Source organism: Coloeus monedula, assembly GCF_965178545.1.
Source record: "Coloeus monedula genome assembly, chromosome: 3".
In the NCBI taxonomy this organism is placed as follows: Eukaryota; Metazoa; Chordata; class Aves; order Passeriformes; family Corvidae; genus Coloeus; species Coloeus monedula.
The window spans coordinates 34,612,844-34,639,972 of NC_138783.1; the positions used below are offsets into that span (position 1 = coordinate 34,612,844).

The following is a 27,129-nucleotide window of genomic DNA, read 5'->3' on the forward strand; positions in this document are numbered from 1 at the left end:
ATCAGCAAGCCAGAAGCATGATTTTGATCTCTAAAGTGAGGAGGTAAATGAGGAAATAATTTTAGTTTTTATCTAGGCTGACCTAAAAGATTAGTTCAGTAAATTTTCTCCATTTTCTCTATCCTGTCTAGCTACAGGTTTTTTAGATATAAAGACTCAGAAACTCTTGCATTGAGATTACTGTATCAGAGAAAAATGTTTGGATTTGGAGGCTTGCTTTCAGTTGCCTTCATGGAATTGGGATCAGATTGACACATTTTTTTCCTGTCAAATTTCTCTATGATTTCTGCAATTAATACATAATGCATAATAATTTCCTGTCTTTTGCATATTTCAGATCAAGTTTTCATCTAAATAGTAAGATCAGGGTGTGAGTTAATAAAGCACAGTGGCATCCAACTTAACTATTCAATTGCCTTTTTTAGGTACTTTTATTGAAAAATGTAAGGCATTAAAAGAACATAAATCAATGCTAATAACCTTCACTAAGATATCCTGAATATACCCTTTGAGGTAATGTATACCGTCATGAAGTTTAACAAAGCAGAAACATTTAGTCTGAAGTCTTGATTCTGCACTAACTGTACTTATTCAGAGTGCATGTGTGAAATGAATGCTAATATTGGAAATATGTTTGGCAGTGGCATGTTTTACAATGCCTTTCTTGCAGCTTGCAAGACGAAGCTCTGTGGGCATTATTCAGCTTAGCAGGAAAAAAAAAGTCCTATGAAATTTTAAAGTGATACATTTGGTGATGGTAGAGTAGTCTGGCAGCACATTAATCTTTACAAGGGTTATCTCTCCCTGGTGGAAAACACGTAATAAGGTGCCACTCTTTTAAATCTCCTCGAACTGTATGGACAGGAAGGATTGTGGATGTGTAAGCCGCCAGGTTTCTGTGCAACTTCAATTCCTAAATGTTGTCACAAAGGACAAACTTTAAATGAGGCTGTCCTGGGTATTGTCAATTATCATCTTCAAATACGTGATTACACTTGCAGCCAGAAATTCTGGTGAAGAAATCAAATATACTATCTGAAAAACCTGGAGGCAAGACTTGCTTTGGCAGTAAGGGAGGTTTATGCAGATGGTCCTATGTAAGAAAAAGGTTTTTTCTTCCATAGTTACTGAAAAGTGCAGCAGAATTCCAAACAAAGTTGTTGGGAGTGCATGGCCACAGAGCATGAATGTATACTTTGATTTTTAAAAACATATTTGCATATATTTAAAGTACACTGGGATGATTTTATGCCTTTCTTAAATCAACGGATCATCTGTGTCTGTGAAACACAAACCCAAATATTTTCAATTCATTCTTTTAGAAAAAAGAATTTTCAGAAATAAGAGCCAAGAAAAGTATGCTAAGATGTCTTTAAATGTCACCAATATTAAATCAAATGTTCTGACTATTACTTTTAACTGTCATCATTAATTGTACAGAAGGGATATAATTACGTATTTCTGACTGTCAACTCATGAAAAAACCACAAGAGCATTTTCTGCTCAGTAGCGTAGGATGCTTACAAATGCTTTTTCAAGGTGTGATTTACCTGGTTTTTGGACTAAAAGTGAGGTATGTCAGTTCAAGATTGATATCACAAGTCCCATGAGAGTAGAAAAAAGTAAGCATGATGTGTTGCTGGTTTTGTGATGGTTAGTCCAAGATTATGTGAGCAGTGGCAAACAAACTTTCAGAAATCTCAGGAACTCTGCACTGGCAGGATACAGGGCTTAAAGTGAACTGTGTAGGTGCTATGGATTTTTAGGGATGATGCAGTCCACATCAGGTCCCAATCTGGCAATTAGGAAGGACATTCTGCAGGGTGCAGCATCTGGAAGGAGTTGAACTGCTTTGAAGCAAAACACGATTTGATTATCCAGGGAGAAACAGCACCCGAAAGAATCTTGGTCTAGGAGTAAATTGTGCAATTTATCACAGCTAATGACTTTGCAAACATTTCTGGAAATTATTTTGCAGCTATAGCTTAAGATCTCCATCTGTACTATCTAAGACTGAGATGGTTTGAGTAGCTGTAAAGACAACCAGGCACAGACTAATTTGAGCCAAATAGGAGCTATTCTGACTTCTCCTTTTGAAAACAAAACACACAACAACAGACAACAAGTAGCAGCTCTCTCATCATGGCAATTTTCCCAGCACCATCCATGAGTGTCAGCTCTGCCATAGTGCTTGAACAGCACAATGGGAGGTACTGACCTTCCCAAATAATTATGATTTTTTACAGAAGGGAGTGATCCAGAACTGTGCCTGTGGCAAGGCCTGCAGTGTGAATAACACACTAAACTGACATTGCTTGGTTTGGAAGTGGTGCCAAACTGCTGGTAAAACTACCTTCTTTTCCTACACTCTGCTGGATCTATGTCCCCGTCTTTGTGGGATTCAGCAGCTGACCAGGCATATTACTGGAAGAAACTCTATAATAAAAACATTTTTTAAAAGTTCATATTTCTTTAGCAAGTCTGTAAATTTAAATTTTTCATTTATTTCTGGCCAGTTTAAGGTTTCTTCCCACATATTCTGCTATATTCCTAGAATTTCTTTTGAGGGGAGAGAAGGAAAACACTCTATGCAGTCAGTAAATAAAATGTACTATCAAAGCAAAGGAATGTCCCCTCAACTATTCTTTTTTACTTCTTTGTGTCATGGTGAAGAAATTTTGAAGACAGACTCTCTGTGATTCCTGCGTCATAGGCATAAAACATTCTCTCATGAACTGAAAAGCTCTGAGGTAGAATGAGATACTTAAAAAGTGCTTGAAGACTGACAGATCTTTAATGAATTATGAATATTGTATTGACCTTTTTTTTCTTTAACAACTTAGTTGGTAGATGTTTTGTTGCACTTCAAAAAGTTGCCGAATTTTTACTTCACAAAATATTACTGCTTAAGTCTTACAGGGTGGAAGTACAGGCAAAAGAATTTAGAAAAAAAAAGCCAGATGACCTCCTTTAGCTGTTTGTGAGGGATCTGTGCTTAAGTGAGTTGGAGAATAAAGGTAGCAAGGTAATCAGGTGTTGGGAGGAGAGGAATCTAATAAAGTTCAACAAAGGCAAGTGCAGAGCTGCTCTTGGGGAGGAATAACCTCATGCAGCAGTACAGGTTAGCTGCTGGAAAGCAGCTCAGCAGAGAAGGACCTGGGGGACAACAAGGTGTCCAGGAGCCAGCAGTGTGCTCTGGGGATCAAGAAGGACAATGGTCCTAATTCCTTTTCCTGGGGTGCATTGGGAAGAGCATTGCCAGCAGGTCACGGGAGGTGATCCTGCCCCTCTACTCAGCCCTGATGAGGCACATCTGGAGTGCTGTGTCCAGTTCCAGACTCCTCGGGACAGGACAAGGAACTGCTGGACAGGATGCAGCAGAGGGCTATGGAAATGATGAGGAGACTGGAATATCTCTCCTGCTATGAAAAGCTGAGGAAGTTTGGCTTGTTTAGCCTGGAGAAGAGATAACTAAGAATTGATCTTATCAATGTACATAAATATTTTAAGGGCAGGTGTCAAGAAGATGGGGCCAGCTATTTTCAGTGGTGCCCAGCAACAGGCACAAACTGAAATGCAGGAAGTTCCATCTGAATACAAAGAAAAACTTCCTTACTTTGATGGTGACAAAGCACTGGAAGAGGCTGCCCAGAAAAGATGTGGAGTTTCTTTCCCTGAAGATACTCAAAAGCATCCTGGACATGATCCTGTGCAGACTACTCTAAGGGAATCTGTTTAGCAGGTGCATCAGAACCAGAGGTCCCTTCCAACCCCAACCATCCTGTGCTTCTGTGATTTATGAGAGCAGTTTGAAAGGAATGACACTGTGTCCGGTTTTTATCAAGCAGAAAGACATTATAAATGAAAAATGAATAAATACATAAGAAAGAAGAGAAAGTAAAGAGGGACACTGACAAATTTAGACAGTTAATCAAAGACAAGAGAGCCTGCTCTGTACATTTGTAGCAAGTTTTTTTTACATGGAGTTTGACAGAGAATTAATACACCTCAACCTATCTGTGTTGAAAGCTCCATATTGTATGCTACACATGACCCTAAAAACAAAGGACTAAGGAAGAGGAAAAACACAGCAACTGAAGATGGGTGACTGGGGACAATTATCCCTATTATAGCAGTGCCAGGAGCTGTCAACTCAGGCTGATCAGCAGTTTAATGTTCAGCATTAAAAATAGTAGAAAATAGTAACGATCTATAATATTAATTGAAGAGGTGGAGAAGAAAACAAAGTCACAGTAGCTCGAGACTGTGCTCAAGGCCAGGCTGGACAAGCACCCTGGTCTAGTGGAAGGTGTCCCTGGCCATTCATAGCAAGGGATTGGAACGAGATGATCTTTAAGGTCCCTTCCAACCCAAGCCATTCTATGATTCCAATTTTTTTTCACATTGTGATATACAGAAAATGCTTTTGGTTTTCAGCATTAAGCCTTTTTTGAGGGAATGCCAGATATAGATTTCCTTAAAAAAATACATTAAAATTGGAAAATCCAGCTCATGCATCGTTTTCGAAGTCTACAAAGCATTACCGTTGTGTCTAGAATACAGAACCAGTAGCCTCCAGAAGGTGTGCCTCTTGGAAAATTCAAATATTTCTGAGCTTTTATAAAATGATTCAAGTTATTGTCCAGACTGACACCTTGTACTGCTAACACTTTATTCAGCAATACTGTGTGAAAGGTCATGACATCCATCTTGTGCAGTAACTTAGAAAATAAAGTGACTCACAACTGCACATCTAACACACCCCAGGCTTTGGCCTCTCTCTTTCCGCTCCTATTGCCCTAGTTATCTTGCCAGACTGTCTGTAAATGTGTCTTGGAGACAGATTGCTGTTACATGCTGGCCTAGCTCTTTTACCCTCATTTTCTTCAAATCTTTTTTGTCTGAGAATGGGTATATTCACTTCTGAATGTTGCCAAATACAAGCATTTGAGAAGTTGATAAAAGTTCTGGCCTAGCTATGCATGAGGCTATTGATTTTATATGGAATTTCAATCACTAAATCACACACACCTAAATAATCATACAACCATAAATTGCCGAGGCTTCTTGGATAGGTAAACCACTTACATTTCTGATTCCCAAAGCAAAATTGATATTTATTAGTCAACCTGTCTGCCTCAATAATAAACTCCTATAGCTCTCAGTGTTTGGCCTCATAAAATGTTTTGTAAATATGCTCCTCCCTAAGAGATTTGGAGCAGCTGTTAAGCAAGTCAGCTGAACAGCTCTGCTCAGTTCCACTCTAATTAGAGTTGAGCACAAAACTGTATTTTTGCTTTTTAAATCTTATAGGTATAATGCTTCAGTTCACATTAAAAATGTGATCTAGAATCTCTGTTGTCTCTCCGGAAATGTTCTGTCACATGTGAGGATTAAAGTTTGGATTTTTTAAAAAAATAGTAATGTATATCAAAATACGGAAGTGGAAAACTATTTAATTACAAAAAACATGTGAGTGCTCATAAGAAAAATGGTGTCATTCAGACTATTTAATACCGTGGTCTGTACTCACAACTCATCAAAGGATAAATTGCTTGTTCTTGCTTAGCTTCTCCCCTTTGTGTCAGATAAATTACATCAGAGTTAAGTTCCAGAATCAGTATTTATTCATAAATTAACTCAGGGCTTTTATGGTTGTCAATATTTACTTCCATTGACCTGTGTCAATGATATTTACTTCCAGTGACACTGCTAAAGTACTTTCACATGTATGGAGAAGCCTAATTAGCTGAAACATATTACTTTTTGTAGCTCTCTGAAATATATTAGTCTTCATGCTTTTTAAAGAAATAAGGTTGGAGGTATCAAATGTGCACGACTTTCGCAGTCTATAGTTTGACCTTTCTTTCCAGCTGTGGAATTGTTTGTAGGTTATTGTCTGGTGATGACAATAGCTAGATACCTTTTAAATGCCTAAGCCTTTAGGTTTTGTATCCTACACTGTCTGGAACATGGAAACCCATTCAGGCCCCCTGTTTTAAGTGAATATTCAAACTTTTATGTATTGTTTCAAAAACTCTGAAATGCTCTTAAGCAGAAGAACACACGCTCCACCATAGCCAACTGAAAGAGAAAATGTTTTTCATTTGGCAAAACTCCCATTTAAATCTGCAGAAGAAGATAATTTAATTCAGGAATTATAGGGGTTGGTGTGTTTGAAGAGAAACATCCTACAGACCATCCTAAGTTTAACTTTATATATCCTATGTACACATCTGTCTATTTCTTTAAATTATTACTGGGAAAATTGTGGGGCACGGTATCAATCAACTACAAATTTTAAAGAAGCTAAATCCACATTAGGCATATACTTAATTTAAAACAATGTTATATAATATAGCAGTGGTTTAGAGTCATATTTTACTTACAATCCTGATTTTAAAGCCTGCCCGAGAAGGACACATAGGTAAAACAGCTATTAAAAATTATATTCAATAACATTTTAGCACTCTATTGATTGCTCTAGACTAGAGCCTATCAATGCATATGAAGCAGATGGACCAGATGTTTAAATGTAGCTCAGATTATATTATATCAGCTTTAACTGCCTCCCTCACACTTTGCATAGAAAATCACTGGGGGAAATTCTCTTGATTTCTGAAGGCCAGAAACCTGTAAGTAGTTTGTAAACAGTATTTTTATCTTGAGCTTCCAAAGGGTGAACACCTTCTTGTAATTTTGGGCCAGTTTCACATAAGTGACTTCGTTTACATATATTTCAAGCATTGCTTGAAATTGATTTCTTTCTTTTTTTCTTTTCCAGTCTCTGAATTTGCATTTGTAATGTAGCTTGCTTTGCTACTGTGCCATGTTCAGTGCTTGTGTAACTAAAAATGCAGCTCTCTCTCAGCAAAGCACATTGCACATTCCTAAATGTACAGCTGCAGAGGCTGAATCCTAGGCTGTGTGCCCTGTCCTAGAAACAGCTGAAATGGTGACTTCTAAAGGACTGTCTGCTACTCTGTATCTCTTTGCACTGGCAAAGAAGTGTGAGAATTAACATGTAACGTATCCATTAACATTTATCCGTGATATATTGCTTGGGATGTGCGTTGAGCATACAATGAGAGGATTAGCATGCTCTTCCATACACTTGGCCTGATGAAAATCCAATAGGCAGGAATAGCCGTGTATCGCTGTGGAGATGTTGCCTTGAAGTACCCTGAGGTAATGCATTCGTGTAGCACATTTGTGTCGTCATGCTCTGGCCTGAGCTTTAATGGGGACTTACTGTTCATAATAGATGAGATAATCAAAAGGTGTATTCCTTTAGCCCTCTTCAGAGTAAGACCATCTGAGACTGAAAGATTGTGCTGACTGCTTATCTCACCTTTAAACCACATCAAATTACCCAGACATTGGTGTAACGCATTTGCAATCTACCATCTTTTTGTTGTCTTCCTACAGCGTTACTGCAGGCACAGTACCTTCTCAGTAAGTGTGTAGCACTTAATCCGTTATTTTTAAGGGACTGCACAAGTATGCCTATTTTGTACTTGAAAGGGTAGGCTTGAAAGTAGGAAGTCGACATGTCAGAGGGCATTTTAACAAAATAATGGCTTTGGCAGTCATATGTGCTTAACTGAGTAGAATGAGTGTGGGAGGGTTAGGCAGGTTAGTGCCAGGTAGGCAGGCAACTGGGAGCACTTATCATGCCCTCATCATGCACTGCATGTGGGGCTTGGTGTAATAAGGATGTGCTCTGGATCAGAGCTGGTGCTCACAATCCTGCAGACCCATTGCTGTCTCTAAGGACCAGACTGGTAGGTTGTGACAACCAGCAGTATCTGGGAGCCTGAGCCCTCTAGGATAAGGCACTGCTCAGAAGTCCGTGCCCTTTTATGACTTTTACCTTCACTGAACCTTTTAAGACTTTGAATGGCAAAGAGGAAGAAAGTGGAGAGAACAGATTGTTTCTCTTAGGATCAGAGCTCCTCTCCAATGCTGGGAATGGGATTTTGGCACACTGCTCATTATTTAACTCTCTTGTCTGGAAGCAGAAAGCATTTTAGAGCTTTTGGTTCAGTTCACTGTAGAACCCAGAGACACAGAAAAATAACTGGAGTCCTTGGAGATACTTGTTCTGGCGCACCACTGTGGGCAGGGCAGAGTTGTGTTGTGCAAGTCTGTGTATATTAAAACTTTTCTGCATTTAGCTGTGGGGAGTGGTGAAGAAGCAGTCCTTCATTCAGCTTTGGTTTTACTTCTGGGAGGTCTAGGCATGAAATATGGTGCTTTCCAGGATGCTTGAACAATAAGAAGCTGGGACTTGCTTGTTTTTGTGGTACTTTCTGTCCTTATGGTCTTCTAAGTTCACATGAGTTCATTCTAGCATCTTTGTGGTGTCTTCTGACATATGAGAAGACAACCAATGTACCTGGCTTGGAAAAATTCAATTTGCAGAAAGGTGTGGAAGAATCTTTGATCTTTGATTTGGCAGATCTTTGAGGCTGCTAGATGTATGAATCAAATTAAAGTATTTTCAGTGAGTTGTGCAGAACAGAAATTGTAAAAATATCTGTTGACTGGGATCCCAAAGGAAAGTTAAATGTAAATGTAATTTAGACAGCAGTATTGACAGCCCTGGAGAAGGCTGAAATGTTCTGATTTTTTGATGAAAATGAAAGAAAAATATTTTGACAATTTCAAGGAACACTTTCTCAATTTTCTACTGGTTAGAGATCTCAAAAAGTTTCTGTTTTCTTGAAACACTCAGATTAATTTTAAAAACTTCAAAGTGTTTGGAAAGATGCTATTTTTTCTTCTTGTCCTAAAAAACTATCACAATTTTTTTGGATTTTTTTTTAATCAGATCTAGTCTGTCTCTTGTTGAAGTATATCTCACTAGCAGTATGCAGCCTCAATTCCTCCCCTGGTTTTCAAAATCCACTGTGATGAAATATTTCCCTCCACCACTGTGTTTCTCATCCTTCTCCTATCAACTGGGCTTTGCACTCAAATGGAATTAATTAAGAAAATCTCATGTGACTAATTTTCTCTTTTACTTTTTTAACATATAATTAATTAATTAACTGAAATAGGTTGGACAGGTAATTCTTTATTTTAGGTTTTAGTATTTGCTATAAATTTTTCTTTTCTGCTTTTAAAGACGTCATAGGTTTTAGAAGAATAATTTCTTGTCCTTAACCTCGTACTTCCTTACAGTTCCTTTGTCTTTTGGTCAAAATGGATATAACACCATCCTTTATGATTTATTGCTGAAATGGACATTTTCATGTGTCCCATTACAATGAAGCATTTGTGCAATCAGGTTTGATGTGGACTCTCACAGATCTTTCAGCGGAATTCTGTATGATTTTGTATCAACCAGTGAGGGGGTAGATGTTGTTCTTTCTACAATGCCTTCTCTCACAATAACTCACATTTGTTAATACCTTTTATCTTTAGACTGTCCCAGTGTGGTAGAGCATGATTCTTTTCATTTTAAGAGTGAGCAGCTGACTTGCAAAGAGTAAATAAGCTCATGCAGAAGAATTTTAGCAGAATTAAGGGACAAAACCTGGTGCCTGGTCTGCTGTGGTTTGGAATCTCCTCTCTTTGCTTTGCTTGGGCAACAGAAATGTGGTGAGTCGGTTCCACATGCAAGAAGACCTCTTCTTTGTCTCTGGCCCTAAGAATTGTAGGTGGTCCTGGATAAAGACTTGTTATCTACCCCTCATACTTAGTAGTAGAGCATCTTATATTGGAAGGAATGAAGTACATCCTTTTCCTTTGTATTTTTTGTAGTTTGCATTTTAGCAGGAAAACATTGCTTTGTTAAACCTGTCTCCAGCATTTAAAGTGTTCAGCATTGTTCTTAGCAACTTGCCTCTGAAGTGATTTAACTTCCCAAGTGATATTGAACTGTTGAACTGTAGTACCTTTTCCCAGGAGCTGTGAGGATCACAGCCTAGAAAAGCTGAGGACAGGGATAAAGAGCAAGAACTGAAATGAAAACTGGCAGAAGCCATTATCTGTTGCATTTGTTCTCCACATGTGGGTTCTTCTCTAAGAAGCATAAAAAGTCACTCAGGAGTCTCTGGAGAGGAGGGGCTGCTCAGCTGGAGCACGATCCAGCCAACAGCAGAACATGGCTGGAGACGGTGCCAGGTGGGAGTGGGGAGCTGCTGCTTTGCCAGAGGCTTGGGAGAGGGACCGAAGGCAGCCCAGCCTGTGAGATGACAGAGAATGGTGTGCATGGGCTGCACAGACTCTGCTGCTGCTCAGGAATGTGCTGCTGAGTGGGCTCAACCCACACAGGTACATGTGTGTCTGCCTGCAAGGAGATGCTGGCATGAGATTAGTTTATAGCTATCCTGTTAGATCTTATCACTTGTGATTCCTTAATGTTCCATAATTCAGTGCAACCTGCCTTCTTTTGCATGAGGATTTTCTGGAGAGCTTGGACAATGGCAAGAGTTAGGTACATCCACCTTAAACCTTTAAATAATGCTGGGTCAAAGCAGTCCATGTGATTCACTGGTTCAGTGCCTATAACTTGCAGTGTTTCTGCTTAAACTGACTTTTTAATTTTGCTCTTGGGGCTGATAAAGTGAAAGTGAGATTTAAGGAGGTCTTTGAAAGAAAAGACAGCTTGTCATCAGCCAGGAATAAAATAATGTTTAAGATGGGAGGATATATATTCCCATGCTTGTGCCTGCAACTGTTTTTTGGGGTTATTTTTGATTAGCAGGGAGGTGAACAACTCCTTATAGGTTGCTTGGCTTGCTTGTCCTAATAAAAAGATCATATGGAAAGTATGTATGTCAGTGGCCCTTGTGGGTGGGTGTATGGACATTTGCAGCCTTCCTGCTTCTCACTGGATCTAGACAGGAGAGCTGTGACTGGCATAGGACTGAGAGAGTGTGTGCCACATCTGCCTGGCTTTGGCCATGGCAAACCATGTGGCCACACCCCGGGTCAGAGATTTGGGGCTTCAGTCAGTGTGCAGATTGTCCAATTTCCTGTATGTTGGTTACCAAGTCACTTTGTGCCTTTGTTCATCCCCACCCGAAACAGAGATGAGTCCACCATCACTCGGGTTATGTATAAGTAACGAGAAAACAAATGTACTCAAATGCTGCGGGATGGGAGGCACACACACAGAGCTGTAATGTAAGTGTTTCCACACTGAATTCAGTTTTGTTCAGGATTATATTTGGCAAGTGCCTTGCAAGATGTACTGGTGACACACATAAGCACTGCTTGCAGTCTGTGGTTCCTCCTTTTTTTCTCTCCCCAAGGATAAATTTTGTAGTTTATGTTATTTCCCGTGGGAGTGCTTGCCATGCAAATGTATAACTGTGCTACATACACAGTGCTTTGATTTGATACGAGTCTGAGCAGCATAATGGCACATCAGAGGATTTTATACGCCATTTTGATTGTGATTTCTTAACACAGCAGGAAGAAATTTAAAAATTTCTATTAGAAAGGTGAGGCAGAAAGCAATTTGTGCTGAACCAGGGACAAATAGGGAATAAACTGGCATTTTTTCAAATTTTTATTTATTTTTTTAAGGCTGCTAATGGTTGTTATATTACTTCTGTGACTCACTGGAGTTTCCTATGCACCAGCAGAAACTAGAGCTGAAAATCAATTTTTAAAATCAAAATTAAGTACTGCAATTAGGTTTTTCTCCATTCCAAGACTTTGCAAATAAAAAAGGAAAAAAACTGTGTAAATTTAAAGCATAGTCTGTTATGCCACCATGCTGTAAAGTGCTAGAATACATTCCTGTGTGCAGGGATGTGCTGAGTTGCTGTGTCTAGAAGAGCACTTATTCCATTTCCATTTCCCGTCCTTCCACACTTAATGCTCTATTTCAAGCAATTTTGTAGAACACCTCCTCATCCTCTCTTCTTTTGACCTGTTGCACCACAGGTGGCAGGTTGAGTGCCATCTACCCCATCAAATAATAGACGAGCAGAATAATAGCAGTGATAATTGCATGGCAGAGTACAGGCACAGAATATTTGGGGCCTCGCACTTAAAAGGAGGTCCAGAGAAAAAAATGCCTGCATTTTATTTCTTTACTGCTTTGAAGTATTGTGACATTGTGTATGAAATTCTTCATGCCCTCTGCTAGGAGACAGCTCTGCCATGCATCAGGAAAGGTGACAGAGGAGATGTCTGCATGCAGTATCTTCTGTTTTAAGGGGAAATTAGACCTGGGGCAAACTCGTAATGTCACATCTGGGTTTCTGAAAGCATAATTTCTAAAGATAAATGATTTGGCACAAGAAATATTAAGGGAGTAGAAAAATTTAAATTGGAAGAGAAGAGTATGAACCTCTGTCATCCTTAATATGCAGCACTTCATTTTCACTTTTTTTTTTTTTCCATTTTTATCCCATCTCTTCCTTCATCTTCTGCTTCTTTTTTTCCTCCCTGTTCCCTTCTGTGCAACATTTCTTTGTCAGGATAAGTGACTGTTCTCAGAATCATTGCACTATTGCATTCTTGCCATTGACTTAGATGTTCCAAGGAATCATTTAGCTTTTAAGCAACTCAGATTTCATCTTTAAAACTCAGGATCAAAAGGTAGAATTTTAAAATTTTTATTGTAGAAAAAAAAATGTTACGAAATATCATAACTGGTAGAAATTACCATAATTAGAAATTTACATACTCGGTAGTGGTGGGACTGCACCTTGAATCCTGTGTTCACTTTCGGGCCCCTCACTACCAGAAGGACATTGAGGGGCTGGAGCGTGTCCAGAGAAGGGCAATGCAGCTGGGGAAGGGGCTGGAGAACAAATCTGATGAGTAGTGGCTGAGAGAGGTGAGGGTGTTTAGCCTGGAACAAAGGAGGCTCAGGGGGACCTTATTCCTCTCTATAACTACCTGAAAGGAGGCTGCAGTGGGTGGGGGTTGGGCTGTTCTCACAGGTAACAAGCAACAGGACAAGAGAAAATGGCCTCAAGTTTCATCAGGGGAGATTTTGTTGAATACTAGGAAAAAATCCTCATGGAAAGCCTTGTCAAGCATTGGAACAGGCTGTCCAGGGAAGTGGTTGAGTCACCATTGCTTAGGCATTTACAACATGTGTAGATGTGGTGCTTATAGATGTGGCTAGACATCGACAATCTTTCCAATCTCAGTGATTCTGTGATTCTATTCTATGATAATCCTTCACCTGTATTGTATCTGTAACAGACTGTGTTCTGCAATGGCCAAAAGAGAAGTCTGAGCGTGTTTTGGTGGTGCTGACTCTAACTTTTGGAAGAGTGCCCATGGGTTTTCTATAAAAATACTGTTTGTTGCATTAGGAGAAGGAACATTAGTCCATTTGCCATTGTTTAGAGGGAAGAATGAAAAATCAGGTCCTTACAAAACCTTGGGTCTTCCATCTGCTTAAAGAATTGTGAGGTCTGAGTGCCTAAAATTTATATCTTCTGGACTGAATAGCAGACATTTAGATTCCTGTCTTTCCTAGTATTCTGGTCATTAAATAGTATGTCTTGGCATCATGTAGCTATGTAAGATAATTAGTTGTGCTGGGGATGGGAAATGGTTGCTTGTACAGTCAGCCAAATCAATATCTCTTCTTGCCTTGTGCTAATAAAAATAAAGCCAGCTACCTTAGATTCTCAGCAGCAGCTCTGTTCCTGTACCCACAGCTGTGGAATGTTAACAAATAAACCTTAGAGTAAAGTGATTGTTTTAGATCTTAAGTATTTCATTTTAACTTGTTCCCTCTCCTGTCCATTTCACTGGAAGCAGTTCTGCAAACCCTGAATACTAATCTTTCCATCTGTCTTCTCATTCTTACAAGGAGGGCATTATTTATGACTGAGCTGTATTTGTACTTTAAATGGCCCTGTCATCACGTTTTATGACTACTGTGTGTATATACTCAGACAGAGGTTGGAGAGAACCAGAACCTACAGCTAACATCTATCTTCACCACAGGTGTGTGAGCGGGAGGTTGACACCCCACGTGTGTGCTGTGAGAAGTTACCCCTTAACAAGGGAAAATTAATGCTCTGTCTAAAGCGAAGCCAGACTTCTTCCCAAGTGCTGCTTAAGTAAAGCAGCAACGTTAAAATTGAAAAAGGAGGCAAACTGTCAGAAATACTGGTGATACTCATTGCATGCAAACAGTTGGCAAGGTGTTTGAGACATCCATCTGTTTCAGTACCGAGCATTAATTGCTGTTGCTTGTGATGTTGGGGAGCCATGTCATAAAAACAATACAATTCAACAGCATAATTGCTCTGTGCTTATACCCATGTGCCCACTTGTGGTAAGACCAATTCTTCTCATAGAGGCAGAAGAATGACATTTAATGTATAGTTTGGATGTGGTTTGGTTTACCAAAAACCACCCACTCATTTGCAGAAAGAAAAAAATCTGTAAAATCTGCTCTTAACTGATTATCTCCTGTCTGTGATAATATTATTGCTCAGTGACATGCATCTCTCTGTCCTTGTAATGTAGCACTTCAGTGAGCAAGCTAAAGTACATATTACTCCTGTGAGGAGACAGCAGCTGGGAGTTGCAATTCTTCTAAAGCAGCTCGGCTTGTAGCACTTCTGTAAAATGCAGCCTTTGTTATGGTTACAGTAAAATATTCATAATCATAAACTCCCTGGGTACCAGTAGAGCCCTAATAAAGCTGCTATTGGCAATGTATGGCAGAGTGCTGCATGATGGAGCTGTAAGGAAATGGCTTGCAGTCTGACCTTTGAGATACTTGGGGGTTTGCATAGATCTGCAAATGCATGCAAACAGTTAAACTGTATTTCTGACTAGAATCAGGATTGGTTTTTGGCAAGATTTATTCTTCCTGATCTAACATTTTCAGTGGGTGGAGAAAATTACCTCCCTATTGCTTTGTCATTATTTCTTAAATGAACAATGTATTCTATTTTTTTTTCTTCAAGTGGGATGAATTGTGGCTTTTTATTACCCCCTACTTTTCCTGAATAAATAGTTCAGTAAAGCTGCTAATGTTGATGACAAAAGTCATAAAAATTGGATTTTATTGTTTAATGAATATTTCCTTCAATTTTCTCAGCTTCTGAATATACATAAGACTATATAAATAGTTGTTTGGGAGAATGTACCCTTTTTTTGTTGTAGTGCAATGATTTCAAATTATACTTATTCTCTTCATAAAAGCATGGGAGCAGAGTGGGAGAAGTGTTCTACTGTTTATGCATATACTATGGAAGATTTTTTTTTCCTGTTCCTTTAACATTTATAGTGTTGGTTAAGCTGTGTAATGATGTTGCTTCTCCTTTTCTGCACCTTTTTTTTTTTTCTATCTATGTTTCCTTACAATGGTATCCCAGCTAGAAACAAGGTCTCTGATTTCTTCCTAAATTTTTCAGGCCATCTTTCTTCCTTCTCTTATCTACCCTCCCCTCTATTTTAGGACAATGTCTTTCCACAAATAGGGTGAATAGTGAGAGGCTGCTACATGGCATAATAAAGGTTTTCTCACCTTGGAGAGTCTATCTTACTATCAGCCTAGAGTTCAAAGAGCTAAAGTGGTGTTATGGAAAGACAGCTCTTCTATAGCAATCATATTCTAGATGAGACATGAATTTACTCCATGTTGTGGTCTTAAAACTTTCTGGCTGCCAGGATTAACTAAATATTTGAACTGGAAGTAGTTAGTAACTATTTTCTTCCCAGAAATATTACCAGTTACAAAATATTTTATCAGAAGGCTTTAGATGTCAGGGAAAAATCAACCATATACCTTGGAGTTACCTTGAAAAAAGCCCTCACTATCTAAGAATTTCAATTTAGTTAACCAACTTACCATTTTAAAAAGTGTTGAAGAATTCTTTGAACTCCCAATAATCTTAACAGAATTGAGCAGTTTTTGCCTTCAGGCTCAAAGCTTGGGCAATGCCATCCAGCTACAGTAACTTGGTTGTTGTATCTAAGTTATAAGTGGGAGTGGAATATTTTACATTTTGATTTCGCGTACCCTGGAGAAAATAGTTTCAGCCATTCTCTGAAAATCCTGGGGCAGAAAAGGTGTTTCCCTGTCCCCAAGAGCCCTATACTAAGTTGCTATGCCTGTATTTCCTTTGCCATGCATCAATTAATTTTGGTTTGCTCTTTACCACAGAATAGGAGAGCAGAAATTACTCCCACATGTGTGCATCCCAAATCCAATGCTGCACACAGGACAGCAGTGGCTCTCCTGCATGTTGGTATCTCCACACTTGTAGGTGGGAGGGCATTGGGCAGGACTTGTCTTACAAGTGCTATCAAATACAACACATAGCTGTAAACCCCATAATTTACAGCCTTGATACTGCATCTGACTGGGAGGAACATCTGGTTTGTCATATGTCTGGAGCCAAAAGAGTATGTTTCTGCTTATTGTTTAGCCATTATAACTGAAGAGAGGTGCAGGGGTTAAAGCTGAAGTGTGTGACAAAAGGAAAATAGTGCATTGCTGTTTCACTGCAAGAATAGGTGTTCAAAGGCACTTCCCAACTCCCAACAGAGAATAGCTTGCAATTAAAGGGAGAGGGAAAAGCATACTTAGGTAGGGCAGAAGTTTGGAATTTGGAAAAAAATCTATCAGGTTTCTGTTACATGAAGGCATTATCAAAGAAAAACAGAAGCCCTTGGTTGAGTCTTAAATCCTTCAGCAGAGCATGTGTGACATCAGCAAGTGAACTGAGCAGCTCTGATGCCTGTCTGTTGTGAACTGAAACTAGGTACCAAAAATATCTCTGAATAGACCCCAGACCGCAAGAACAAAGTAAAATCAATATTCCTTTCATATCTTAATTGCCCTGAAACACATGAAACACCTGTTCCTTCACCTTAACAGTTAATACACATTTCTATTTTTGGCACTTTTGTACCCCTTTGCTTTCCTGCAGTGCTGTGTATCTCATTTTTGAACTGCTGCTGCTTCTGTTGCATGCTGGCAAATCGAAGAGAACCAAGGAGTTAAATTTCAGAACAGGAGAAGAGGAGGTGAGCTGTCTGCTACAGTAGTTTACTGCAGCTTCCTTTCATACTGACACATATGTAGTTTGTGGTGACAGTGCTAAAGAACTGCAGACAGGCACTTAGCAGACTGGATGTGAGCTGGATGCAAAGATGCCTCACCCTGGACTTCCTGCTGGCAGTATGTAAATACACCTGCAGACTGGCCACACTGGGTGGTTTGTTTTTTTTTTCAGAAGGCAGCATGAGAGGACTTGACAAAGCAACAGCACAGTTAAGACCTTAACCAGCATTAGATCTGTATCTCAGTTGTGGGGGAAGTTGTTGGTTTTTTTTTTTCCCTGTGTGTGTGCTGCATATTCAGACTGAAATCTTCATCACTACAATGTTTGCTTCTATCTGGTATGCCAAGAAGCTGGGACGCAGGTTTGTGCATAACGCCAGGAAAGCAAAAGCAGAGAAGGTACGTTCCTAGTGGGAATATAAAGCCTTATGTCTCATGCAAGCTGCCTGCTGGCATCCTGTTGTGTGTCTGCTTAGCTTTTTAAAAATACCATGAAAAACGACCTATTGCTATTCCTGATTTCATGCAAGAATCCTTCAATATTTTGCATATTATTAAATACCGGGGAGAAGATCTTTTCAAAAGTCTTTATGTCCTCTTTTGATTGTTTTTCTCTCCAAGATAAACAGCTGTACATCTGGTATGTCTGTGTTAAGGGAGCACTCCAGTGAACTTGTTGCTGTGCTGCATTATTTTTCCTAGTACCATATTAGGCTCTTAAACAACCCCTGATTGTTTGCTGCCTGTATTTTTTTTTTTTTTCTAGTGTGGCACTAATGAGTATGGAATAACATGTTAAGCATTTATAATGTTTGGGAATTTTGTTTCATGGTACTTGTTGAAACTGTGCTGCAGCATGGATCCCTTTTATTTTAAAAAGATATAGGTATGTAAAAATGGTCAGTACTGTCTTTCAGTATTTTTCTGTCATAAAATTGAACTGTATTTAACCAGCTGTTTTCTGGAAGCCCCTGTAGGTTAAGAGTCTTCTGCCTTCTTTCTCCCTGAAAAAAACTTGAATAGTTTTAGAATTTGCAGTGATGATATTTAGGGGGTATCAAGGCAATTGTCTTTTCTTCTAAGCATAGAAAACATTTAGTTGGTTGACCTGCAATCCAGTTTTGTCTACATTACCAGACAAACCATTTTCAAAATGGGACTAATCTCTCTTTTATAAACTCAGATTTAGATTGGGGGAAAAACTTCAATGTAATGTTATGAAGTTACCTCATTAGTCTGGTAATGATGGCTTCCTCTTTTCCTTGTTGTCTTTGATGTAGTCAAAGACTTTCTAAAGGGGCTGCTTTATTATGTCTTTAATACATCTTATGCTATGTAATACAGCCACCAATCCATTAAGCAACTATCATTGCCTGAATTCTTTTGTAATTGGAAAAGCCCTTCACCTAGAGAAAATTATTAGCAAAAATATATTATGTTTGTGGTTGAGGGGAGGATGGGGAGAGATTTGCTTTTTCTGCAAAATATTTCCAATGTTTAAAAAGGTGCTGTGTGGAAATTTTGAAACATAATATGCAAGTCATTGGGAAGTTACTTAAATAGCAGTGATTTATCTATTTCACATCATATACATAAGGGGGAAATGGAAATGCAGAGAGCTGTACATGGGACTGTCAAACTTTCTCTGTCATCAATCACATTTCCATAAAGAGAGCATCAGATAAATTCTCCTGCTGTTTGCATATAGCTATAGGAGGAAAAAAAGTTGCAGCCTGGATCTTCCTTAGTCCTGAGGGGCTCCCTCCAGAGGAATATTTGCTCTCAGGCTTCCTCCAAGATGACAGAGGCAGGATGAGTGGACACATTCTACTCCTGACACAGTGGGGCTCACCCAGCAGCTTTAAAAACAGATTTAGTGTGCGTTCCTTAAAGCATATATGATCATAGATTATTTCAGTAACCTTGAAAAATTTCATAGAGCAGTGCCAGAGTATTCACTGAGAAAATATTTTCTTCTCTCTAGAGTCTTGTAACACCAACAAAAAGAATGCTTAAAAAATTTGCCTCTTTTCCTCTTTATTTTAATGTATTTTAAATATTTCTGTATAGATTTATTATAATGCTACTTGTTCATCCCTATAGGACTTTTAAAATAACCAAGACAACTTAGGTCCATGCTATTTAAGCTTTCAAGCTATATCTAACAGTTTTTAGGGAAAAGCTTTCTTGATATTACTTGAGCATGCTATTAGCATATTTACATGGGAATTTTATTTTTGCCAGAAGACAATAAGTATGCAATAAACATCTTGTAAAATGTTTACTTATTGACTTACATAAAAAATAAAATTTCTTTCTTGGATGTTTATTCCACAGTCAGGGCTCATTTACAATTTTTAATTTTTTTTGTCCTTCAAATCAAACTTCAGCAAATGCAGAAAATCCCATTCCTAGCAGGATGCTATTTCAATAAGTGCCATTGGTGATTGGAAGCTGATCAACGCTGACATCTTCAGTATAATACCTCGGTACCAAGAGAACACAGATAGAATATAAATCTATCAAAAAGTAAATTCAAAATAGCATTTAACTGCATGCCTTGTTTTGGTTTTGACCTTTTTTTATGTAAGGGTTGAATAATCAAATTATTAAGCAGTTTCATTTTTTTTTTTTCCTTAGAAGAATAATTAGCTGTTTTTCTCCATGTGCATGATTTGAATAAGACATTGTTTTCTGAACGTGCTTTTGGAGGTAGTAACATTCAGCAGCATTTTCTAATACCATATGTGTGCAAAAAGATTTTCTTGCAGTAAAGATCTGGATAGTAGGAATCAGAAGACTATGGCTCCTTAACAGATTTTTCTGTCATGCTTTACTTCTTTACATGAGTACAAGTCAAGAATTTTTTAAGGGCTATTTCTAAGAAACAGAAATTTTGTATGAGCCTATTTGTTTTCTTAGGATGAGGAAGAAAACTGGGGGGGGGGAGGGGGAGGTGACATTAGAGAAGAGGGTTACAACGTGGATTGTTGTGTGTGCATACACATTTGCACAACCTGGCAGTGCAGCTCCTTAGAATGTCAAAGCTTTGGGCCGGAATTGTGCAGAGAGAGAACGTGAACTTGGATCTCCCAGTGTCTGTTTAGGGAAGCAGAGTTTCCAAGGTGTGAAGGGGCACACAAAGGCAAGGGGAAGGAAGGTGTCCCTACCCAGGTCAGGGAGGTTGGAACTAGGTGATCTTTAAGTTCCCTTAAAACCCAAACCATTCCATGGTTCTGTGGTGACTAGGGCAGTCCTTGGTGGGAAGAGCTAAGCAACACTGATGTGACAGCTTGGTGCTTCTGTGTGTGTGCTCTGCACTGCATGAGGGTGTCTGGTTGTGGCCATGTGGGTGAGCTTGCCCACATTGTCTCCAGAGCTCCCCATCTTTTCCAAAGCTGGAGCTCCTCTCCCCATCCTTCCCAGCTCACCCTACTTTCACGCTCATCTCCCCATAGCTGAATATGGCAATCCGTGCTCCAGGGGAGCTGGCATGCAAATTGCCTCTAAATGAATGGGGCTTGCATTTTCTTGGTACTTTGTGACCTGCACCACTGCAGCCAAAGCCTGGGGGCTCTCAGGAGCTGGAGAAGTGATCTTGAACCCTGGGGAAAGGGAAAGGGGAAAGGGTATGAGCAAGCAGCAGAGTTGGAGGAAGGAGGTGGGTTTGTTCTCACTGAGAGAGAGAACCCTGGGTAGTTGCTGGGTGTGCTTTCTTGTCTCCCTAACCAGCACCTGCTGTTGAGTGCAGCCCTGCTGCTCCTGCCCTACCTTTTCAGTTCTTGCTTCTTCTCCAGCCTGGCATTTCCTTGGAGTTTGTGCTGAGATGGGCCAGACCCTGTGGAAAGGCACTATCTCATTAACACCCACACACAACTTAAGAGCTTCAATGTTCAAGGCCAGGCTGGATAGGGCTCTGAGCAACCTGGTCTAGTGGAAGGTTACCAGGCCATGGCAGAAGGGTTGGAATGAGATGACCTTTCAGGTCCTTTCCTACTCAAGCCACTTTAGGATTCTATGACTTGCTGGTATATGTCCTGGTAAATATTAGGCTCCTAAAAACCAGACATGAATTCTCACTGTTAAAATTTCATCTGGAGAGTAAAACACATCTAGGAATAAAGGGATGCATGGCAGCCATAGGTGTCTTAAATAGTTCTTTCAAGTTGGCTGGTGTGTACCAGGATTTTTATTTGAGTCATATTTTCATGATATATTTAAAACCCTTATTTTAATTCAGAACTAAAGCAAAATATTTTGAAAAACTTCAAATTTGGAAAGTTGAACTCTTTCTTTTTTTTTTCCCCAACCAGTCCTGGCTAAAACTTCTTGTAAGTAAAATGGGCTAATGCCTATTAATTGCTCTTAATGTTCTCATTTTGCCATTTTGCCAAATCTTAAGCATATTTCTTTACTTTATTGTTTTGATTAGACTAGAAAATAAAATCTTTCCAGTATATATTGCACTTTTTATCTACAAATTCTATCTCAATCTGGTTGTCTTGGCTTGATTGCTAGTGTTACTCTTCCCTTCAAGTAGTGAGACATTTAGTGTACAGGGAATGCTGCCACTAATATTGCCTGAAAACAACTGAAGTCCTTTCAAGCCATCTCTGGTCTTACCTTTTGCCTCAAAGTTGTTAAACTGCTTTGAGTTTGTCACATGAAAGGATTATTGTTATGAGAGTAAATGTGATCACTTGAACCTTGGAACTAAAATAACTTAAGGCAAAGATTGATGTCTTGAATTTTTCTCATTAAACCACAATCAAGCAGAAATCAAGAGATGTTAACTGCATGTAGTTATGCTATAGAAATAAGTACTCTAAATGGTTGGAAGAGGTACAGAAAAGTAACTGAACAATTAATCATGTTGATCTGAGAGAATGAGCTAAAGTGTGGAAATAGCTTGTGATAATGCTTCACTGTATTGATAGAATTTGGGTTTCAAGGGTCAGTGGGAAAAGTGGGAAAAGACTTGCCAAAGTTATCACATAATTTAATTTTAAAAGGGGAAGTTCAGGACTGGTTTTTGTGCTAGTTCAGACTTGGAACATATTTCAACCATGAGACCCAAATTTTAAACACTGTAGAATTAGTTATGTGGGTGAGGTTTTAAATCTAAAGATAACAGTCACTTTAATAGGAGGTTTCTCCTTGTAGATTATTTTAGGGAGCAAAACAGCAGGGCCAATGTGAAGTGTTTAAATGAGTTGATTTTCACTATTCCGTAACAGTAAAATGTTGTTCAAATTCTTTTTCTAGTTTTTAGAAATCAAGTTACTGTTAAAGTGTTATCAGTTTTAAGAACTATGTCTTGTATTTGAAAATATTTAAGCTTTATGACATAAGGCATAGTTATCGTTACAGTTTAACTCGTTTATTAGTTTAATGATTCAAGACAGAAGCAAATTAACTTTAAAAAATAGGTGTATATGTAATGATAAAATGGAATGCAGTTTCTGGACTATAAATTGTAAATAAAAATAAAGATGACCCAGAAGTCCCATTCACAAACTGAGCAGTATAATTTTGAATGAGTAGTTTTGAAAGTATTGTAGTGCAGACTAGATAAGTAGCACACAGACCAACAAACAGTTTTTCATTCTGTGTGCCTGGCTTTAGAGTTATTTTGGATAAGTCAAGCATCCTTGGCTGTAAACCTACAATGAAATATTTGCAAAAGACCCAAAAAAATATGCTAAAAGAAGTTAACAGAACTGGGATGTGTAAGAAACAAAAAAACCCCCTGTCTATAAATGCAGGCGTAGTTAATCATTTTTTCAAAAGCATCCTGGCAATAACAACAATCAAGTCTCCGTATCAAGATGACACTTGAATTCAGATTGTTCTCATATCTGTATTTTAGCATAGCTAATTGCAGGGTGGGCAGTTCTAGGATATGTATACTTGTTTCGTTTTTGCTTTGTTTACAAGTAGGTACACAGCAATCTAATTTGAAAGAGATAAGAAGTTCACTTGAAGCAGCAATTATTCACGACATAGAACAGAAACTGTCATTAAGAAAGCATAAAACATAATAGCAGATAAACACATTTTTTCTTACATTGTTTTACATATATATATAACTCCAAAGAAGAGAAACTCTTTTCTTCAGTGCATACCTTAGATTTCTTAAGAAGTGCTCTCTTTCGAGAGCTTACAAAATCATTTACAGTCCACTGGGGTTGTGATGAAGTGATAAAACTTGCAGGTCTAGTTATTGCCTTGGCTAAAGGTGAAATGACTGCTTTTCTAAGGGACATCTCATGTAGCTGCCACATGCTGTAAGGGCAATGGATAGTTTTATTTGTGTTTGGGCAATCAATGGCCCACGTTGTCCAGGTTCAATGGGATGACAAAAGTGTGTCACTTATTTGCAGAATTACCTGTTCGAACAGGTGCCAGAGTTATCTCAGTCCCCTGGAGGAATCTTTTCAAATGGACTTTCTAAGTGCTCTATTTTACAGTTTTATGGGGAAATCTTATCTTTTCACACATAACCATGTGAAGAAAAATATGCAAACGTTCCTATATCCAGAGCTCGCTGTGTCTTTTGCTTTAGCACAGCTCAGTTGGAATTCTAAGACATTTTCTCATATTGTGATTTAATCCAGAAAAATATAGCTACTCAAATTGGATTTTTTCCCTTTTTTTTCTTTGCATATTGTTATAATCCCATATGCACTAATATTAATATATAACAGCAGGGATAAGCTGCCTAAGTAGGGATTTATTTCAACTCACTACCACCTCACAGTCACTATAGTAGTAATAATAAACAAATTCAACTAACCTTGAAAAAATGCAAGAATGATGTTTTAAAATAAGATACTGATCAACAGTAAACTACTGATGTTATTCCCTTGAAATTCATAATTTCAGAGTAATCTTTTTTTTCAAATCTGTTTTATTTTTTTCATCTGTGAGGAGTTTTGTTATTGCACCTGGCTAGGCCCAGCACCTATCTGCAGCAATTAGTGAACAATAAGGAGCACTCCTGATTAAATTAGTTGGGGTTTTTAATTTTTTTTTTTTTTTTTTAATTAAAGAAATACCTGTTAACTAGCTATGGATGAGGCCTTTGTAAGGTACAGAATATCTTCTCTCCTCTCTAGTCTAACCTAAGAGGGCTCTAACCTTAGCTGGCTGCCATACATTGGTGATGCCTCTCCCTTTCCCCCAGGCATTATTCTGGCATGCACTGCTCTGTGCATTTGTCTGTCAGGTACCACCCATAGGTGTCTGTATCATGGCACTGAAAACTGTTTTTTTCCTTTGCCATTCTAGCCAATGTTGTGATCATCTTAGAAACAGGTTAAGTAACTTTTCCAGTTATTTTTCATCTTGTTTGCTTCAAGACAGAACCGAGATAGACAGGAACATTCAGAAAACAACAGCCACACCGACGGCTGCCTTAATTGCTGTTCTGAGTGCTCAGCTGGGACTCAAATAGAATCAGATTGGACCTGCCTCTAATGAATAAGTGGGTTTATTATCATTGGTTATGAGCTAACCTGTTTTTTCAAAGAAAAGTTTTTCTCATTTTCTATTTTCTGCTTTCATTCAATAAATAATTTATCATTTCCCTCTCTTTTTTTTTTTTTTCTTTGTTTAACTACTGCATTTATATTTTGGTCTACATCGTCTATCAAGTGCTGTTAAATCCCACTGTGTAGCATTGTGAATATATTTAACTCGTAAGGCGCTCATTATGTTATTGGAATAGTTTTATTTCTTTGCATTTATATACAGTCTTCAAGTATATTATGGAAATGGCTTGTGTGATGTGCAAGCATGATTTTTTTTTTTTTGTCATTACTTGCCTCTGTCCTGCATATGCAATTCAAAACAGCACATAATAAATAGTTGTTTGATTTGCATTCTGAACTGCATTTGGCATCACTTGCTGTGTTTGCAAATAGAGATCAGTTTGAAACACTGACAAGAAACAATCTGTCCTTTGGCATTAGAGTCTCTGGAGGAAACTGAGATGAAAATTGTCATACTGTTCCTAAGGTAGATTATCAAATTATTCTTTATGTGTTTTTAATATCCTATATGGGCCATTAGAGCTGGTACATATGTAACTTGCTCTCACTGGAAGGCAGCCTGCCAAAGTACGTGTGTGTAAAAAGCTTCAGTAAAATTTAGCATTATTGTCATATCATGCAATTCTCAAGACAGTTCGTTTTAAATGAGGCATATTTTTGTTATGGTGAAAAAAATTCTCTGCCATACACTACTTAAAATATTGGTGCACATCCTGGAAAGCTCAGTTATAGCTCGAATATATGTTAACAGCTTCAGATGAGCAATTGGAAACAATCAAGGGACTAGCTAGTATGTGCAGTCTGAGAGGTGTAATCACCAGGAAGGAGGCCCCAATACCACATGAAGCACTCACAACATTTTCTGAAGTGTGAAGCTCTCTTTTCACAGCAGCTTCCAGGTAAAGAATAGAACAAGGTTCTGCACATTTCTACCACTCCCACCGCCCATCCTCCCTCCTTTCCAAGGCTGTTCAGAAGTGACATTGTTCAGACACAGAAAGTATGTGCAGGTACACAGCTGGCACCACTCTTAGCTCTTCTGAGACGGCCAGTGATGATACCAGCACTATGCTGAGTGCCTCACTGTGTTCCTTATTAACTACTGCAAGGCTATCACATGCCTTTTGTGAAGATCAACATTGCAATAACTTTGCCATTGTTAAACTGGGATTGGATTTGAAGAACAAACTTTGTATGAAAATTTCATTTCAATCCTAGAGCAAGATTTTTTCAATTTACTTCAGTCTGTCTTCCTTTAAGTGCTTCCATGTTTCATACAGCAATGTTTAAACTGAACATGGATTCAACAATACCAGTGATGTCACTTCTCTTACTTCTAAGAAGTTTACCTTACAAGTTACTTTGGGAAGCAAGGTCACATCATTAGGATGCTGCAGTGTGATGAGAGGCATGCTACCAAGTGTATACTTTATTCTTCTTAGAGGCTTGAAGAGCTATAGCATGCAGTTTTGTAAATCTATGAAGTATTCTTTAGCCTTGAGACATAAGGAAGATGTAGAAAAATGTGTTTTACTTGTACTCTAAATATAATATTCTTTTCCTGTTAGCTGATGAATTATGTATACATAGCTGTGGTTTTCTTAGCTAACAACTTTTTTTAAGATTTTAGGAGAATTATTTTTGACAAAACTGTCATGTACTCTTTTAAGGTAGCAAAATGTCAGGATATTCTATACTGTTAATAGAAACAACTTGACGGTTAAGAAATATCAATTTGTTGTTTTGAAAGTGACGTTCAAGATGAGGTGAAAGCGATCCTGTTGCTACCCTTTGGTTTCCAGACTGTACTTATAGCCTTATAATTTCTTGTTTTGGTGTAATATTCTATTCAGTGGACCTCCCTCCTGAAATGGAACATGCTGATATTGTTCTTAACTTTCTCCAGCCTACCTTGCTTTGTTTCTCCATTCTTTGCATCCACATAAGGGTAAAATCCATCCTCTTACCTTCCTCTTCTGAAAGCTGAGTTATATGAATTAGACAATAGGAAGGAATAGTTTAAAAGAGAAGGAAAAAAAATAGAGAGAACTCATTTTCCATATTGCTGCACATTAAGCAAATTCTGAAACAATCAGCTACATTTGTTGAATATCTGTTTTGAAAGCTCACCTTAATTAGACGTGATGTGCATCAATGTTTGTTGTTCAGGTTCAACACCAGGAAGGATATATTCATCTTGAGATGGCTTTGCAAAAGCTCTGTGCGCAATTTCCTAAGGTGGAAATATAAACAAGTTGTTGGTTTTGGTTTTGCTTTTTTTAAAAATGAGTCTAGATGTATAAATACAAATGAACTTAAAATATTGTACCTGGGATGTATTGAAAATTGAATATGAAACAAAGACTTGCTAGATATTCGCGAGGAAGTTAAAATGCCATTACTCTAATTAGAGATGTTAGCAAGGAAAGCATTGGAGCAAGACTATTACATTGCAAATGTAGTGCCTCAAAGTGCATTGCATTTTCAATTAATATGTCATTTAAAAATTATTTCTGTTCAAACTACAGGAGGGAGCAGACCTACCAGTAAATAGCAGACTGG

General features: G+C 38.4%; 1 protein-coding gene across 6 annotated transcripts in view; it reads left to right on the forward strand.

The window, feature by feature from the left end:
- DLG2 (discs large MAGUK scaffold protein 2) overlaps window positions 1-27,129 on the forward strand; it is a gene marked incomplete at both ends in the record, with an annotated part of 992,680 nt that overhangs the window by 490,347 nt on the left and 475,204 nt on the right. Inside the window, one exon of one of the 6 annotated variants that reach the window (XM_082277310.1) lies at window positions 17,336-17,413. The exons of the other annotated variants lie outside the window; for them this stretch is intronic. Coding sequence (XP_082133436.1) covers window positions 17,336-17,413 — 78 coding nt within the window. Of the gene's footprint in view, window positions 1-17,335; window positions 17,414-27,129 lie in introns of those variants that run through there. 6 annotated transcript variants of the gene reach the window in all.